This window comes from Barbus barbus (assembly GCF_936440315.1).
Source record: "Barbus barbus genome assembly, chromosome: 17".
NCBI classification, from domain to species: Eukaryota; Metazoa; Chordata; class Actinopteri; order Cypriniformes; family Cyprinidae; genus Barbus; species Barbus barbus.
The window spans coordinates 31605119-31622074 of record NC_136745.1 but is presented as its reverse complement, the minus strand read 5'-3'; the positions used below and the strand labels follow the sequence as shown (position 1 = coordinate 31622074).

General features: G+C 39.4%; 2 protein-coding genes across 4 annotated transcripts in view; both read right to left on the bottom strand.

Annotated features, from left to right (window-relative positions):
- The window catches only part of cops6 (COP9 signalosome subunit 6), a 17297-nt gene extending 4908 nt beyond the window's left edge, over positions 1-12389 (bottom strand). Inside the window, exons 1-7 of one of the 2 annotated variants that reach the window (XR_013785306.1) lie at positions 12269-12353; positions 7684-7809; positions 6996-7127; positions 6795-6883; positions 6661-6723; positions 6462-6509; positions 1496-1610 (exon numbers count right to left, since the gene is read on the bottom strand). Coding sequence is in view for 1 of the 2 variants with exons in the window: in XM_079437923.1 (XP_079294049.1) it covers positions 1496-1610; positions 6462-6509; positions 6661-6723; positions 6795-6883; positions 6996-7127; positions 7684-7809; positions 12269-12335 (640 nt within the window). In the remaining variant the exon portion in view is untranslated. Of the gene's footprint in view, positions 1-1495; positions 1611-6461; positions 6510-6660; positions 6724-6794; positions 6884-6995; positions 7128-7683; positions 7810-12268 lie in introns of both variants that reach the window. The other variant, XM_079437923.1, reaches the window with a different exon arrangement.
- Positions 12390-14937: 2548 nt separating this feature from the next.
- The window catches only part of evc (EvC ciliary complex subunit 1), a gene marked incomplete at its 5' end in the record, with an annotated part of 32659 nt that continues 30640 nt past the window's right edge, over positions 14938-16956 (bottom strand). For both annotated transcript variants that reach the window (XR_013785335.1, XM_079438142.1), the window contains 2 exons: positions 14938-15948; positions 16048-16129. Coding sequence is in view for 1 of the 2 variants with exons in the window: in XM_079438142.1 (XP_079294268.1) it covers positions 15938-15948; positions 16048-16129 (93 nt within the window). The remainder of the gene's footprint in view (positions 15949-16047; positions 16130-16956) is intronic.

Here is a 16956-nt window from a genome sequence, read left to right as displayed (position 1 = left end):
AAGGGTCTGTACTTGGCCCATTGCTGTTTACAATGTATATAAATGACCTACCAAAATGCTGTCCGGGGGTAAATTGTCAGATGCATGCGGACGACACAGTGGTTTATGTCTCTGCTAAAACACCAAGTCTGGCAGGTGAGCACCTGACAAAGGCACTACAGAATATCTCAACATGGCTGGAGTTATCTCATTTATCCCTTAATGTTAAAAAAAACCGTTTCCATGTGTTTCTCTATACGAAATAGGCCTATAAGTAATATATTTGAGGTACAGATAAAAAATGAGGTAATAGAAGTAGTAAATGAAGTCAAGTATCTTGGAATTATTCTGGACAAAAATTTTAATTTTGATAATCACGTTAAGTATATCTGTAAGAAGGTCAAACCAACTATAAATTGCTTCCGTTTTATTAGAAGGGATTTGTCTTGTCACACTGCTAAACTATATATGCATTCAATGATATTCTCACATCTATCATACTGTATTACATCATGGTCACAAGCATCTCCATCTAAATTAAAACCAATTTTCTCAATTTACAAACAGGTAATAAAAATTATGGACAAGAAACCCATGAGATGGCATCATTGTGATGTTCTGAGAAAGCATAAGCTTTTGGGCTTTGAAAGTTTTATTGATTTTAATTACATTACATTGGTTTATAAATGTTTAAATAATCATGTCTCACCATCATTTTCTAAACTAGTAAGTAGGCGTCAAAGCACTTATGGGGCGAACACACGAGCCACTGTTAGAGCTGACTGTCTAGTCCTGAAGTGTAAGACCTCGTCTGCTTTCTCAGTAAAGCGGCCAAATCTCTGGAATGCTTTACCCACTGATTTAAAACTAGAGACCAACGGAAATGTTTTTAAAAGAGGACTTAAACAATGGCTAAAAGTAAAGCAACAGTGCTCACATGAATTGCCTACTATTAATAGTCTTTGATTCTGATGGGGTTTTTTTCTCTTCTTTCTTTCTCTTGTATTGTATATTTGATATTGTATTTTTTTGTTAAAAGCCTCCCATGGACAGGTGTTGAAAATTAGCATGTGTGCTATAACACTCATACTAATACATATGGTTTGTCCTATGTCATTGTATGTCCATGTCAAATAAAAGATCAATCAATCAATCAATTATGAGGACACTGCCTATGTCCCCGTAATTCAAAAGGCTTAAAAAACATACTAAATGGTGTTTTTTTGAAAATCTAAAAGTGCACAAAGTCTCCTGTGAGGGCTAAGTTTAGGTGTAGGGTTGGTGTAGGGCAATAGCACACACAGTTTGTTCAGAATAAAAACCATTACGCCTATGGAGAGTCCCCATAAACCACAAAAACCAACGTGTGTGTGTGTGTGTGTGTGTGTGTGTATCAATGTGTGTGTGTGTGTGTGTGTGTGTGTGTCTATCAGTGTGTGTGTGTGTGTGTATCAATATGTGTGTGTGTGTGTGTGTGTATCAGTGTGTGCGTGTGTGTGTATCAGTGTGTGTGTACCGGTGGAGTTTTCTCCTGTCCCGATGGCTGTCATGCGTGCGACGTGATCGACTCCGATGCGCTCTGCTTCTTCTGTGGCGAGTGTATACGGCAGCTCAGCAAACAGCATAGTCGCCTAGCAAAGAGGACAAACAGTCACGACCTCTGACCTCCAAACTAAAGACGCTACAAACACACACTTCATAATACGCACAGATATGCATTCAGCTCCAGAACACAAATCTGATCATTGTATAAACTCAAGTTCATAATTCTCATATTAGAGTTAAAGGTTTTTCTAGAGGAGATTTTGGATTTCTCTTCTTTTTATCACCCCATAAATCAGAAAATACTGTCAACAGAGAAAAACACATTTTCAGCATGTTTCTAGGAGTGAAAGCTTTTAGATGTATCTTTAAAGATTAAACCTACAGACGCCAGCGGATAAAGTGCAATGAAATAAACTCTTAGATGTGTGTTTGGGATGTTTTCTGTGCTCTAGACTGAAAGCGGAGATGATATGGAGCAGTGAATGAATGTGGTTTGTGTTGTTGATCTGTTCGTGTCAATCTATCTCAAGTGCTCTAGATGCTTGATTTTCCTCATGTTTTGAGAGATTACCTTTATGTATTAGTACTGCAAAACCACCAGGCTTTTATTAGTATTTTACCTGGTTTAATGACAGCGGTGTCTTTGTGTCTGGTTCTAGAGACGTGAAGGAACCAGTCTGAGCTCTGCAGCACATTATAATCTACAGAAACACCTGCAACTCAAGTCTCCACGCCATGATCAAGATCAGTCCAGCACTCAGTTTGGGATATTCCTCTTACACAGTATTTTACAGTAAACAGTACAGTCAACCCACCGTTCAATAATACCTCAGTTTTTTAACCACAGTTTAGTTGTTTTTTGCTATTTTTAAATGTTATTTAAACAACTTTTTTTTAACTCCAGTACACTTCTGTATACTTTATAAAAACATGGATTATCATAGGTCTACTTCACATTTCTTTTGAGAGAAGTTTTATTTTATTTATTGCTATGAACACAGGTAATGTGTTTGGTTCCTGCGGGACACTAGAGGGCGCCCTCGTGCAGAAACTCCACATGTGCCCCACAGAAGTAATAGAACTCATGACGCTCCAGGACATCACTAACATGGACAAAAGCATCCAGGTATGGTGTAACTGAGTGAAAGACAGGAATGCTTTGAATGATCAGAGTCTCCGCCGAAAGGTTTCTAGCAGAGAAAGCTATAATCAATGCAAGAGTCTGGAGAATGGAGTGGATCCAGGTATGGTGACATTTAGGATCTTTGAAATCCATCCTAAATGGCTGGGATGATGCAGGCAGCGGTCAGTGTGTAGGCTGGAGTTTGCAGCAACAGATAAAGATAATTGTTTGTTTACTTAGTTCAGAATTAAACTGCTAGCATCTCTTAGCAGTAGCAGCCAGATGATTAATAATAGCCTACTGTAAACTAAACTAAACTAAATTACTATCATCACTCAAAATACTGTATGATAAAGGACATCATTATAATCTACTGTAACGTTACAGTAGCAGACAAATGTTTAAAAATATGGTTTTATAATACGTTTAGCCTAGAGGAGAGGCTAGGGCAGATAATAACAACCCTTACCAAACCCATGGTTACTAGTGAAACCATGGTAACAACACATCAACCATGGCTTTGCTACACTAACTATAGTCTAACCATGAAACGTCTAAAAACTCTTCTACTGTAATAAACCAAGGTTAATTTTGGTAAGAGAGAAATATGACTCATGAGAATGCAATAGCATATACAGTATTAGGAGTTTTCTTTAAGGATATTGTCATGATGTAATTATTATTGTACTAATTTTGACATTTAGGCAATTTAAGAGTATAGTTTTGTTAAATCTATAGTATTTAAGTCATTATAAGATACAACAACACATGCTCATAATGTGATACTTTAAATTGAACTAAAATAAAGTTATGTTATTGCAAACAGAATACAATGAGGTGGTTGTTTTGCATCAAGGTGGAGACAGTTCTGTTCATAACATGAGATGGCTGATGGGAAAAGTGACAGGTACAATAACATTAGTGGAAAGAGGAAACACACACAGTGAGATGTAGATAGATATAATGGGAAATGAAACGACAGATGAAAATGCAGTTCAATAGAGAACCTTTAATTATTTTGCTTGGCCCCAGCCTAAGGTTTTAAAGCTTTGTTTAAATGTGATGGCCATACAAAAAAGAGAAGAGAAGAGAAGAGAAGAAAAGAAAAGAAAAGAAAAGAAAAGAAAAGAGAAGAGAAGAGAAGAGAAGAGAAGAGAAGAGAAGAGAAGAGAAGAGAAGAGAAGAGAAGAGAAGAGAAGAGAAGAGAAGAGAAGAGAAGAGAAGAGAAGAAAAGAGAAAAGGGTAACCTGTGGTTTCAGAGTTTGCTGTGGGTGTATGGCATGGCCTGGATGACTGTGAGATTTCCTGGCCTGTAGTTTTGTCCCAGTCCTGCTCTGTTCTACATGGTGCTTGTTCAGTCATGATACATTCATTAGCTAACAGAATTATAATGCAAGTTATTTTGTATTAATGTGTCAATATGACGTAAGGTCCAGTTACCAGCGAGACACTAAAACAGGTTGTAGTAATGGGCACTTTTTACTTTATATGTCAGAGGCCATACTTCTTTACTTAACTTGAGTAGAAAGGTGTAGTCAGTACTTCTACTTTTACCAGAGTATTTGTAAACCCGAGTATCTATACTTCTACTGGAGTGAAGGATGTGTGCACTTTTGCCATCTCTGTGAATGATGACATTCAAAAAGAGCTTTAAGACAATAAACACTACAGCAACAATGCTTATCTGTGTTCTTGAAACCATCTCAGGTATTTTCATTATTAAGTATATTTATAATCTATTGCTAATCGACATAGCCTTTATTACAGTATACAGGGTTCCCACTCTAAGCCAAATTCCCTGACTTTTCCCTGACTTTCACTGAATAAAAAGCTGAATTTCCATGACCTATAATGAATGGAAAAACCGGCCGCTGTTGTGCTGAGCCTTTTTTTTTTTGCTGTTGCTTTTTACCATTAAATGCTCTTTGATATTTTTTACAGTTTTTCTTTTTAAACTCAGTCTTTGAAGAGGTCATTTTGTAGCCAAAGCTACGGTGGCCGAGAGCTCAACGTGCTGCAACTTCAGAAAACACATGCAAATAGAAAAAGCACCAGCAAATCAAGAAAACATCTTCATCAGTTTGACAGCAGGTGGTGCAAATGCTCACAACACAAACAAATACATTTTATATGCTGTGCGTTTCTTTGTTTGGTTGTGTTGTGAGCATTTGCAATTTTTTTCTATTTGCAGTGCGTTTTTCTTTCCTTTTTTTTGGTTGTGTTGTGAGCATTTGCAGCGTGTGTGTTGTAAAATTGAGGAAGTTGTTTTCTTAATTTGCAGGTGTTTTTTCTATTTGCAATGCATTGAGATCTCTCGGTCACCGTACAAAGCTCCCAAAAATGTTTATTTTCTGGCATATTTGCCTTTGTTAACCGGTACAGCCTGGTGTCCTGGTGAATGCATTTGACAGTGATAGCCAGTTGACGAGCGGGAAGGGAATAAGATGGCGCTGAAAGAATAGCCCAGGGCTCAATGCTAAGGATTTTTCAGTGGATAAAATTATTACTTGCCCTGTTAATATTTTCACTAGCCTTGCCACAAAAAAAAAAAAATAGTTGCTGTTATCAACTTTGATTTTTGTATTCTAATAAATAAAATAATAATAATACAAAAATAAACTTATGACACCAATATTTTAGATACCAATTTTTTTTTACAAATCTCGATTTCAATGTTAATACCACAGTAAAAAAAAAAAAAAAAGTATATATATAAGTTCAGAATCTAATATAAAGTTCAAACATCATTAAAGATAAATAAGAACAAATGAACAAATTGCAAGTAATAGCTAAATTAAATATATAGCACAAAGCTAGAAATTAAATTTTGCTTAAGTGTTTATGTTTGTAGGTGTTCAGGTACAGAAATGGAATAATTACTGATAAAATAACATTTGCATATTCTTCACTCGGTGTTGCAGATTGGTTTAGCATTGCCATCTGAAATTAGTGGCAAGGCAACCACTGCATTTTAATCATGAATCAAGCCAAAAAAAAAAAAAAGCATTGTTTTTAATTTATTTTAGACTGCATAATTTCTAAATCTGAAGAAACAGAATGGTGTGACTTTATCTTTGTGAAGTGATGCTACATGAAACAGAAACAGCGACGGGCTGAATGAGACACAGTTCCTCTCTCTGACTGCTCTTCAGCTAACAGTACTTACAAGCGGAGGCTCACTGGGTTTGACAAACATCTACATACACAAAGGATAATACAATTGTACAATTTGTGTACATATGATAAAGAAGACGAAGATACACGTGTACCCAATGAAAAAGTAGAAATATCACATGATGAAAGTCCAAATGTTGGTCACACTAACATTACTGAACAGGATGAAGCAGATCATTCAGTTCCACATTCTACTAGTCATGACTGCCTACTTCATTAAAGAGGCTGGACTGTGTAGAAAAGGAGGGGCTGATTTTAATATTAGAGAAAACGCCGGTTTTTACGCCGTCTTTGTCAGATGGAGCGCCGTAAACCATGACGCATTATGGATGGCCAAACGACGAAATTAACAGCGTTTTGGATTGCATCAATAAACGCCGATATTAACAGCGGTTCTGCCGTGAGAATGCTGTAATTTACGGCGTCTGTACTACAAAACGCTGTAATGTACGGCGGTTTTTTCGACTAGAACGCCGTAAAAACAGGCGCTTTCTGTACACCAGGCACCTGGTTAATGGCGAATTATGACCCATGCGGCGTTCCATATCGCGCGCGCGCGCACACACACACACACACACACACACACACACACACACACACACACACAGAGACACACACACACAGACACACACACACTCACCTCTCCACTGATGATGTCAATCACAGATTCATACACGCTGACTGGCAGCTGCACACACAAAGGGTCAAAGGTCAGGATTCACAAACACATTCTGTGTTTAATCTGTGTGTGTGTGTGTGTCTGTGTCTGTGCGTTAGTGTCTGTGTGTGTGTGTTCTTTAGTGTGTGTGTGTTAGTGTCTGTCTGTGTGTGTTACTCACATCGGTGTGTTTGGTCATGGGGTTGAGCTTCAGGAACAGTGGACTCTCAATGATCTCACACACCTACAAAAAAAACACACACCGCTTTAGTACGACAACACTAATGGGAGGAGTTTATCCTCAGCCCCACCCACCTGCTTATGAATGTGGATATCTGATTGGTCCGGAGCGCCACCAGTCGTGTACCAGCCCAGAAACTCCATGTCCTTAAATACCTGCTTAACTAATGGAGGAGACATCACACACACACACACACACACACACGTTAGGAGTCACTACAGTCAGCGTGAATGTTAGTGTGTGTATATATGTGTGTGTGCGTGTGTGTTACTCACACTGCTCTTCTTTCGTGTAGTAATACTCTTTATCGATGTGGATCTGATCTTCTACGGTATGAAACAGCAGCTCGAATGAGTTCATCACCTCAATGTTTCTGCCCTCCTGTTTTCCGATCAGAGCCCCCACGACTGCAAACACACACCAGCATTACTACATCACACCAGACTCCACCGCTTTCACTCAGCAACAGTTTCTCTCTGTGAGTCGCTGTGTCTGATTCCTCTCTCACACACTCACACTCACACACACACACAGACACTCACACACACACACACTCACACACACACACACACACACAGAGACACACACACACACACACACACATGTTGGTGTTTGTGGTTTATGGGGACTCTCCATAGGCGTAATGGTTTTTATTCTGAACAAACTGTGTGTGCTATTGCCCTACACCAACCCTACACCTAAACTTAGCCTCACAGGAGACTTTGTGCATTTTTAGATTTTCAAAAAAACACCATTTAGTATGTTTTTTAAGCCTTTTGAATTACGGGGACATAGGCAGTGTCCTCATAAACCACCTTCATATTGTAATACCTCTGTCATACCCATGTCATTATACACATTTGTGTCCTCATAAACCACATAAACATGCACACACACACTCACTCACTCACACACACACTCTCACACTCTCTCACTCTCACACACACACTCACTCACACACACCTTGCATGGCTCGTCCCTCCTGAGAGCGGATCCGGATCCAGTGATCAGAGATATTCAGGATCACCAGAGGATGCAGTGCTACTGACACACTGCCTGTGACTCCAGACGCCATCACACTGGGGCTCGCTGCCACACACAGAGAGAGAGAGAGAGAGAGAGAGAGAGGGAGAGGGAGAGGGAGAGGGAGAGGGGGAGAGAGAGAGTGGGAGAGAGAGATTTAACCAGTAATTTGGCAAAAGTATTTTGCTCTATAATCAACTCTCGGATTTCATCTTTCTTAAAGCAGCACAATATCATCAGCAAATCTCAAATTGGCTTCCTCCCTAAACATCGAACCACTGACCATATTCACACACTACACACATTAATAAATCAACATGTACACCTAAAGAAAGAGGGAAAAATATTTGCATGCTTCATAGATTTTAAGAAGGCTTTTGACTCCATTTGGCATAATGGATTGTTTTATAAAATCATTAAAAGTGGCATAGGGGGTAAAATTTATGACTTAATTAAAAACATGTATAACCAAAATAAATGTGCAGTAAAAACTGGACAGCAAAGGACAGACTATTTTTCTCAACAGCGAGGAGTGAGACAGGGCTTCTGCCTCAGCCCCACTTTATTCAACATATATATCAATGAACTGGCAGATCTACTGGACCAATCAGAGTCCACGACTACAATTATTCCTCACAGAAGTCAGATATTTACTGTATGCAGACGACTTGCTAATTCTATCTAAAACACCAGAACAACCTTGACATTTTAACTAAATACTGCCTTGATTGGAACTTAGAAGTCAACATCCAAAAAACTAAGATAATGATATTTCAGAAAAAACCCAGAAATCTAGAACATAAACATATATTTACTTTAAACAGCACCACACTTCAGCATGCTTCACAATATAATTATCTTGGTCTGGTTTTAACTCCCACTGGAAATTTCAATTTGGCAATAAAAGCATTACTTGTAAAAGCCCGCAGGGCACTGCATGCATGCCTGTAACGCCACGCCAGCAGAGGGAGCCCTCACCTGAATACTGACTGCATGCTCCCTCTGCTGCTTCTACTTCCACTTCCTGTTTGGTACTTTAAAAGCGATCACCATGTGCTTCCACCTTGCGAAGTATTGCCAGTTTCACCTGCCTTACCGAGCGTTTTTCATATACCCTGTCTGATTACCTGTTGCCGTCTTGTTTTGCCTCTGGATTATCGAGTTTACGGATCGCCCCTTTTGGATTGTTTGCCAGTGAGGACTGCTTTATGGTTTGACCCCTTTTGCCTGCCTTTGTCTTTTGCTCTCTCGATTTCCCCTTCTTGCTACGTTTGTTTAATTGGACTGATCACCCGGTATTGACCCTCTGCCTGCTTTATCTCACCGCTGCCTGGAATACGTTTATGTTGCATCTGCCTTAGACTGCCTTCTGACACCGACGTCCTACCTGTTTTGTGTACTCTGCTTTTCTTAATAAACATCCGCAAATGGATTCAACTTCTGCCTCAGCGTCCCCGTTACAATGCCATACCAACAAAACTATTCAAAATAGACATCCCATCAGAATCTGGACAAAGATGTCTGATAGTGTCATACTGCCTATTGCCCTGTATGGAAGCGAGATCTGGGGCCCAACGAGTAACTACAGCCATAAAGATTGGCACAAACACCCTTTAGAAGCTCTGCATGTAGAGTTCTGCAGAAGCATCCTTCATGTGCACAGAAACACACCTAATAACACCGTCTCCCCATAAATATAATCATTAAAAAAAGAGTTTTAAAGTTCTGGATCCACTTAAACTCTAGTTCTGAAGATTCTCTTCATTTTAAAGCACTACAAACACAAAGAATGAGTGCCCAAAAAAGTCCTCTTTGTGTACTGGTGTCAGATCTGACTAACAAAGCACTCAATAAACCTGGAAGAATCAAAGAAATGATGAATGAAGAGAAGGAGACATACATACAGCACTGGAAAGAACAAACCAAAGACCAAAGTGGTCTCCAATGCTATCTGAAACTCAACAGAGAGTACAGTCTGGCTGATTATCTGATCTCAGTCAGGAATATAACTCAGACATTTACTGACGAAGTACAGACTGAGTGACCACCAGCTGGCCATAGAAAGAGGACCACATGGAAAGACGTGGTTACCTAAAGAAGAGCGAATCTGTAACGAATGTAGATCTGGATCAGTTGAGACGGAGGAACACTTTCTCCTCCACTGAGACAAATACACGTCCTTAAGAGACGCACTGTACAGTCAAATACAGCAGATTATTCCTGAGTTCCAGTCACTTCATCAAAATGACAAATTAAGAATATTACTCTCTGAAGGACCTGCTTCCTCTTTGGTAGCACAACATATTTATAAATGCCACAAACTAAGAAGTAAAGAGTGAACACATCTGCATTAGTAGCACCATTAATGTTTATATAAATATATATATACGGATGTATATTGTATGTATTATTGTTTTGTGTTTATTCTGCTATGTACAATGCTTTGGCAATATGTATCCAAGTATGTCATGCCAATAAAGCAATATGAATTGACACACACACAGACAGAGAGACACACACACACACACACACAGACAGAGACACACACACACACACACACACACAGACAGAGACACACACACACACACACACAGACAGAGACACACACACACACACACACACACACAGACAGAGACACACACACAATTCAATTCAGGTTTATTAGCATAACTGTGTAACACAATGTTGCCAAAGCATTAACATATACATATATATATATAACAACATGAATAATAATAAATAAATGAAAAGATAAAGTGAGTTTGAAGTTAATGATGTGTAACATCTATCATTGTGAATGGTTAATACATATTTAGCAGCTAGTGCAGCTGTTATCATCTTCTCCAAGTAAGAAGGGCATTTTCTCAGGATCACTAAGTTCAGTAAATGATGGGATCAGGGCTTCAGATCTGGGGAGAAGTGTTTCCCTCACATTCTGATATTTAGGACAAATGAGCAGAAAGTGTTTCTCATCACTGTGTGTGTGTGTCTCATCTGTGTGTGTGTCTCATCACTGTGTGTGTGTGTCTCATCTGTGTGTGTGTCTCATCACTGTGTGTGTGTGTGTGTGTGTCTCATCACTGTGTGTGTGTGTGTGTCTCATCTGTGTGTGTGTGTGTGTGTGTGTGTCTCATCTGTGTGTGTGTGTGTGTCTCATCACTGTGTGTGTGTGTGTGTGTGTCTCATCACTGTGTGTGTGTGTGTGTCTCATCTGTGTGTGTGTGTGTGTGTGTGTGTGTGTCTCATCTGTGTGTGTGTGTGTGTCTCATCACTGTGTGTGTGTGTGTGTGTGTGTGTGTCTCATCTGTGTGTGTGTGTGTCTCATCACTGTGTGTGTGTGTGTGTGTGTGTGTCTCATCTGTGTGTGTGTGTGTGTCTCATCACTGTGTGTGTGTGTGTGTGTGTCTCATCACTGTGTGTGTGTGTGTGTCTCATCTGTGTGTGTGTGTGTGTGTGTGTGTGTGTCTCATCTGTGTGTGTGTGTGTGTCTCATCACTGTGTGTGTGTGTGTGTGTGTGTGTGTGTCTCATCTGTGTGTGTGTGTGTCTCATCACTGTGTGTGTGTGTGTGTGTGTGTGTCTCATCTGTGTGTGTGTGTGTGTGTGTCTCATCTGTGTGTGTGTGTGTCTCATCACTGTGTGTGTGTGTGTGTCTCATCTGTGTGTGTGTGTGTGTCTCATCTGTGTGTGTGTGTGTGTGTGTGTCTCATCTGTGTGTGTGTGTGTGTGTGTGTGTGTGTGTGTGTCTCATCTGTGTGTGTGTGTGTGTGTGTGTGTGTGTGTGTGTCTCATCTGTGTGTGTGTGTGTGTGTGTCTCATCTGTGTGTGTGTGTGTGTATGTGTGTGTCTCATCTGTGGATGAAATGGATGAATCAATAGACCAAAACTATTTCTGGAATCTCTTTAAAGAATGTGAAAGCCCCAAATCAAACACATTACTCCAGAGCGGCACAACCTGAAGATCTTCCTTTAACACTCTTTACCAAAAACCTGAACCAGACCTCAACCAGCCCCAAACACAAACAACGAGAAAACTAGAAGATTTACAGAAAACAAGAAAAAATTACCAAAACCCATTGGACATGATTATAACATCATCAGAAATAACAGAGCACATTAAAAACCTCAAATTAAAGAAGGCATGTGGACAAGACAACATCAGTAATGAAATGCTCAAACTCAGATAATAAACTCCTGTTACTCGATAAACACTCTAAATACTGTTCAAATATAAAGCAGAAACTCTGAACATGTTGTTGTTATTATTGTTGTTGTTGTCAGAAACACAAACAGCAGCAGATTTGAGCCGCAGACGCAGCCAATCACAGAAGAGAGTCCGCCGAGGAGGCGGGACTTATGAGGTTCCCTGACCAATCAAAATCAAGCCCGAGGCAGTGTCAGTCAGTCAGTCAGAGCTCGAGATGATCTGTGATTTCAGTCCATCATCGCGTGTGGTTTTTATGCTCAGTGAAGTGGATCTGTCGTAATAAAGAGCGTTAAGCGGCGCTAACGCGTGATTTTCTCACCTGTCGCGTCCACCTCCATTCCTCCGCCGTTACTCGCCGCCATTTCGCCTGTCTGACCTCCGCGCATGCGCAGCAGGACCGCCTCTTCTTTGCTGGCAGTTATTGACGTGTTTCAGCGCGTGAGCGCCGCCCAGCGGCTTTAATCCGCATCATAATATATGAAGAGTTCATTTACAGAAACATATCTCCGTTTTTAACAATTCTCAGAAATCATGTTTTTTAATCGTGCATTCAATTAATCTCAATCCAACTGCAGTTGGGTTATTTTGACTAGGTTAAAAAATAACTTTAAAAAACAGCTAACTAACACAATAAAACAATAAAAACATGACAACATCTTAAAAACATGATTTTTGAACATTTAAAATATGTTATCTGTTTTTGCAAATAAACTCTTCATATATATATAAATCACGAACACTGTCTATTATTTAATCTTCCTGTAAAAAATGAAACAGTATTTTTTCCTCACACTTTGTTAGATTTAAACTTAATATATATAAATAACTTTACATTAATAGTACAATCAGATCATAATATATAATATACATAATCATAATGGTATCTGTGAGGAATTCCAGTCAGGATTTAGACCGTATCATAGAACTGAGACTGCTCTCATTAGAGTTACAAACGACCTGCTTCTATCATATCATCTCTTTATTAGTTCATTAGTGGAAGTGTATTAGCATGGTTCAAATCGTACTTATCTGAGCGCCATCAGTTCGTAGCAGTGAATGAAGAGGTATCATATTGATCACAAGTGCAGTACGGAGTACCTCAAGGCTCAGTACTAGGGCCGTTACTGTTCACGCTTTACATGTTACCCTTGGGAGATATTATCAGGAGACATGGTGTTAGCTTTCACTGTTATGCTGATGATACTCAGCTCTATATTTCTTCACGGCCTGGTGAAACACACCAAATTGAGAAACTAACGGAATGCATAGTCGATATAAAAAACTGGATGATGAATAACTTCTTATTGCTAAATTCTGAAAAAAAAAAACAGGGGTGTTAATTATCGGACCTAAAACCCCACATGTAATAACCTAGAACACTATCTAACACTTGACGGCTGCTCTGTCGATTCTTCTTCATCAGTTAGGAACCTAGGTGTGCTGTTTGATAGCAATCTTTCATTTGAAAGACATGTTTCTAGCATCTGTAAAACTGCGTTATTCCATCTCAAAAATATATCTAGATTACAACCTATGCTCTCAACGTCAAATGCAGAAACATTAATTCATACGTTTATGACCTCAAGGCTAGATTATTGTAATGCTTTACTGGGTAGTTGTTCTGCACGTTTAATAAACAAACTACAGCTGGTCCAAAATGCAGCATCTAGAGTTCTTACTAGAACCAGGAAGTATGATGACCACATTAGCCCGGTTCTGTCAACACTGCACTGGCTCCCCATCAAACATCGTATAGATTTTAAGATCTTGTTAATTACTTATAAAGCCCTGAATGGTTTAGCTCCTCGGCACCTTATACCTCGGCTTAGAGTGAGCTCTTATCACATTATAGTCCTCCAAGTCTGCTGCGTTCTCAAAACTCTGGCCATTTGATAATACCTAGAATATCAAAATCCACTGCAGGGGGGAGATCCTTTTCCTATTTAGCACCCAAACTCTGGAACAATCTACCTAACACTGTTCAGGAGGCAGACACACTCTGTGAGTTTAAATCTAGATTAAAGACCCATCTCTTTAACCTGGCTTACACATAATACACTAATACACTTCTATTATTCAAATATGTTAAAGGATTGTTAGGCTGCATTAATCAGACGGTGGATCAGCACCTAGAGATGACCTCTACAGCCCTGAACGTCAGCGGAGACCAGGACACCTAGATGAGCCCCAGAGACAGACCCCAGAGAAGACCCTGTCTCCAGACGGCCATCAGGACAAGACCACAGGAACCAGATGAGTCCTCTGCACAATCTGACTCTGCTGCAGCATGGATGTAAACTGCTGGTTTAGTCTGGCCAGAGGAGAATGACCCCGTCTAAATACTCTAAAGCTGCTTTGACACAACTTGCATTGTTAAAAGCACTATACAAATAATAGTGACTTGACTAATATGGAGTTACATTTGTGGTAACTTAGAAAGGTTTAAAGAGTTTATTATTCCTACCATAACATTAATAAATAAGCTGCAGTCTCACGGCTATTTCTGTAATATCAACAGCCAGGCGTTTCTGTAAGGAATCACTGCTATGCTGATGACACTCAACTCTACCTCTCATTCCATCCTGATGATCCGATGATAGCTGCTCGCATCTCAGCTCGACTAACAGACATTTCTTGCTGGATGAAGGACCATCACCTTCAACTCAACCTTACCAAGACAGAACTGCTTGTGGTTCCATCAAACCCATCGTTTCATCACAATTTCAGCATCCAGTTAGACACATCAACCATCACTCCTTCAAAAACAGCCAGAAACCTTGGAGTTGTGATTGATGATCAGCTGACTTTCTCAGATCACACTACTAGAACTGCCCGGTCCTGTAGATTTGCTTTATTCAACATTAGGAAGATCTGGCCCTTTCTTTCAGAACATGCTTCACAACTCCTTGTTCAAGCTCTTGTTCTGTCCAGGCTGGACTATTGCAATGCTCTCTTGGCAGGTCTTTACAATTAATCAAGAACACGGCAGCAAGATTAATTTTTAATGAGCAAAAAAGAACACACGTCACATCTCTGTTCATCAATTAACACTGGCTACAATAGCTGCTTGCATACAATTCAAGGCATTGATGTTCACCTATAAAACCAGCACTGGCTCTGCTCCCCTTCACCTAAATTCATTACTTCAGACTTATGTGCCTCTAGAAGCTTGCGTTCTGCAAGTGAACGTCGTTATTGTTCAGCCCAAAGAGACAAAATCACTTTCACAGATTTTTACATTAACTGTTCCCTCCTGCTTAACTCCATCAACTGAGTCCTGAGCTCTTCTAGAACCGGCTAAAAACACATCTCTTCCATCTTTATTTGACCCTCCAACTCTAGCACTCTCTATTCTAATTCTTTTATCTATCTGTCTTCTTTTTATCTAAATAAAAAACCTTGACCCTCTATCAATTGCATATTTATTCTCAAACTGATAGCTTTTCTTGAAAAACTAACACTACCTTTTTTTTTTTCTATTCTATCTACTCGTGTTCTAAGAAACAACCTTGTTACGTGTGCGGTGTTAAGCTACCTGAGACGGTCACTTGCATGTTGTTACTCTTCTGTTGGTTTTGATTGCTTCTATTCTCCTCATTTGTAAGTCTCTTTGGATAAAAGCATCTGCTAAATGACTAAATGTAATATTCATAGTTTAAAAAATTAAAACTGCTCAATTACTTAAAAAGCTTTGGACAGCTGATGTTTTCCTTTATTATAAAAATAAAGTACAAAAGTACAGACACAATGATCCATCTTAAACCACAGGTATAAAGATAATCATAAAAGGCTGTAATAAACAGATTTTAATTTACAATCTGTGCAACTGACATCCTGAAACAAGGCACTTATTCTCTTTAATGATTGAGATGTTTTGGGGATTTGCTTCTCTTAATGAAAGTGAATTACGATTAAAGAAAACAAGCAAGTGCATGATCCTCTGGAACAGAAACCTGAGCAGATTCCTTCACTCCTGCTGGTGTGATGTTCAGCTGCTTTCTGTGGGAATGAAAGAGACAAGAAATCCAAAGCAAGGCCTTCGGTGACTGACATGCTCTTCACAGACGATCATCGGTTATTCAGATGTGTGTTTCTGACCTGAGAAATCATCCTTGTTCACGCTGCTGAGAGACACTCGAGCTAGAGACGCCAGACGACGCATGAAAGCCTCCTCTTCATCCTGCACAGTACAGACACACACACACGCGCACACACACACACACACACACACACAGTACAGACACACACACACACACTGCAGGATCTGCCTATTGATCTGAATTGTATATCTGTCACACCCTTGACAGACAGACAGATAGATATATAGACAGACAGATATACAGACAGACAGATATATAGACAGATAGATATATAGACAGACAGACATATATACAGACAGACAGCTATACAGACAGACAGATATATAGACAGACAGATATACAGACAGACAGATATACAGACAGACAGACAGATATACAGACATACAGATATACAGACAGACAGATATACAGACAGACAACAGATATACAGACAGACAGATATATAGACAGACAGATATACAGACAGACAGACATACAGACAGATATACAGACAGACAACAGATATACAGACAGACAGATATACAGACAGACAGATATACAGACAGACAACAGATATACAACAGATATACAGACAGACAACAGATATACAGACACACAGATATACAGACACACAGACAGACAGATATATAGACAGATAGATATACAGAAAGACAGATATACAGACAGACAGATATACAGACAGACAGACAGATATACAGACAGACAGATATACAGACAGACAGATATACAGACAGACAGACAGATATATAGACAGATAGATATACAGAAAGACAGATATACAGACAGACAGACAGATATATAGACAGACAGATATAGAGACAGACAGACAGATATACAGACAGACAGATATACAGACAGACAGACAGATATACAGACAGACAGACAGATATACAGACAGACATACAGA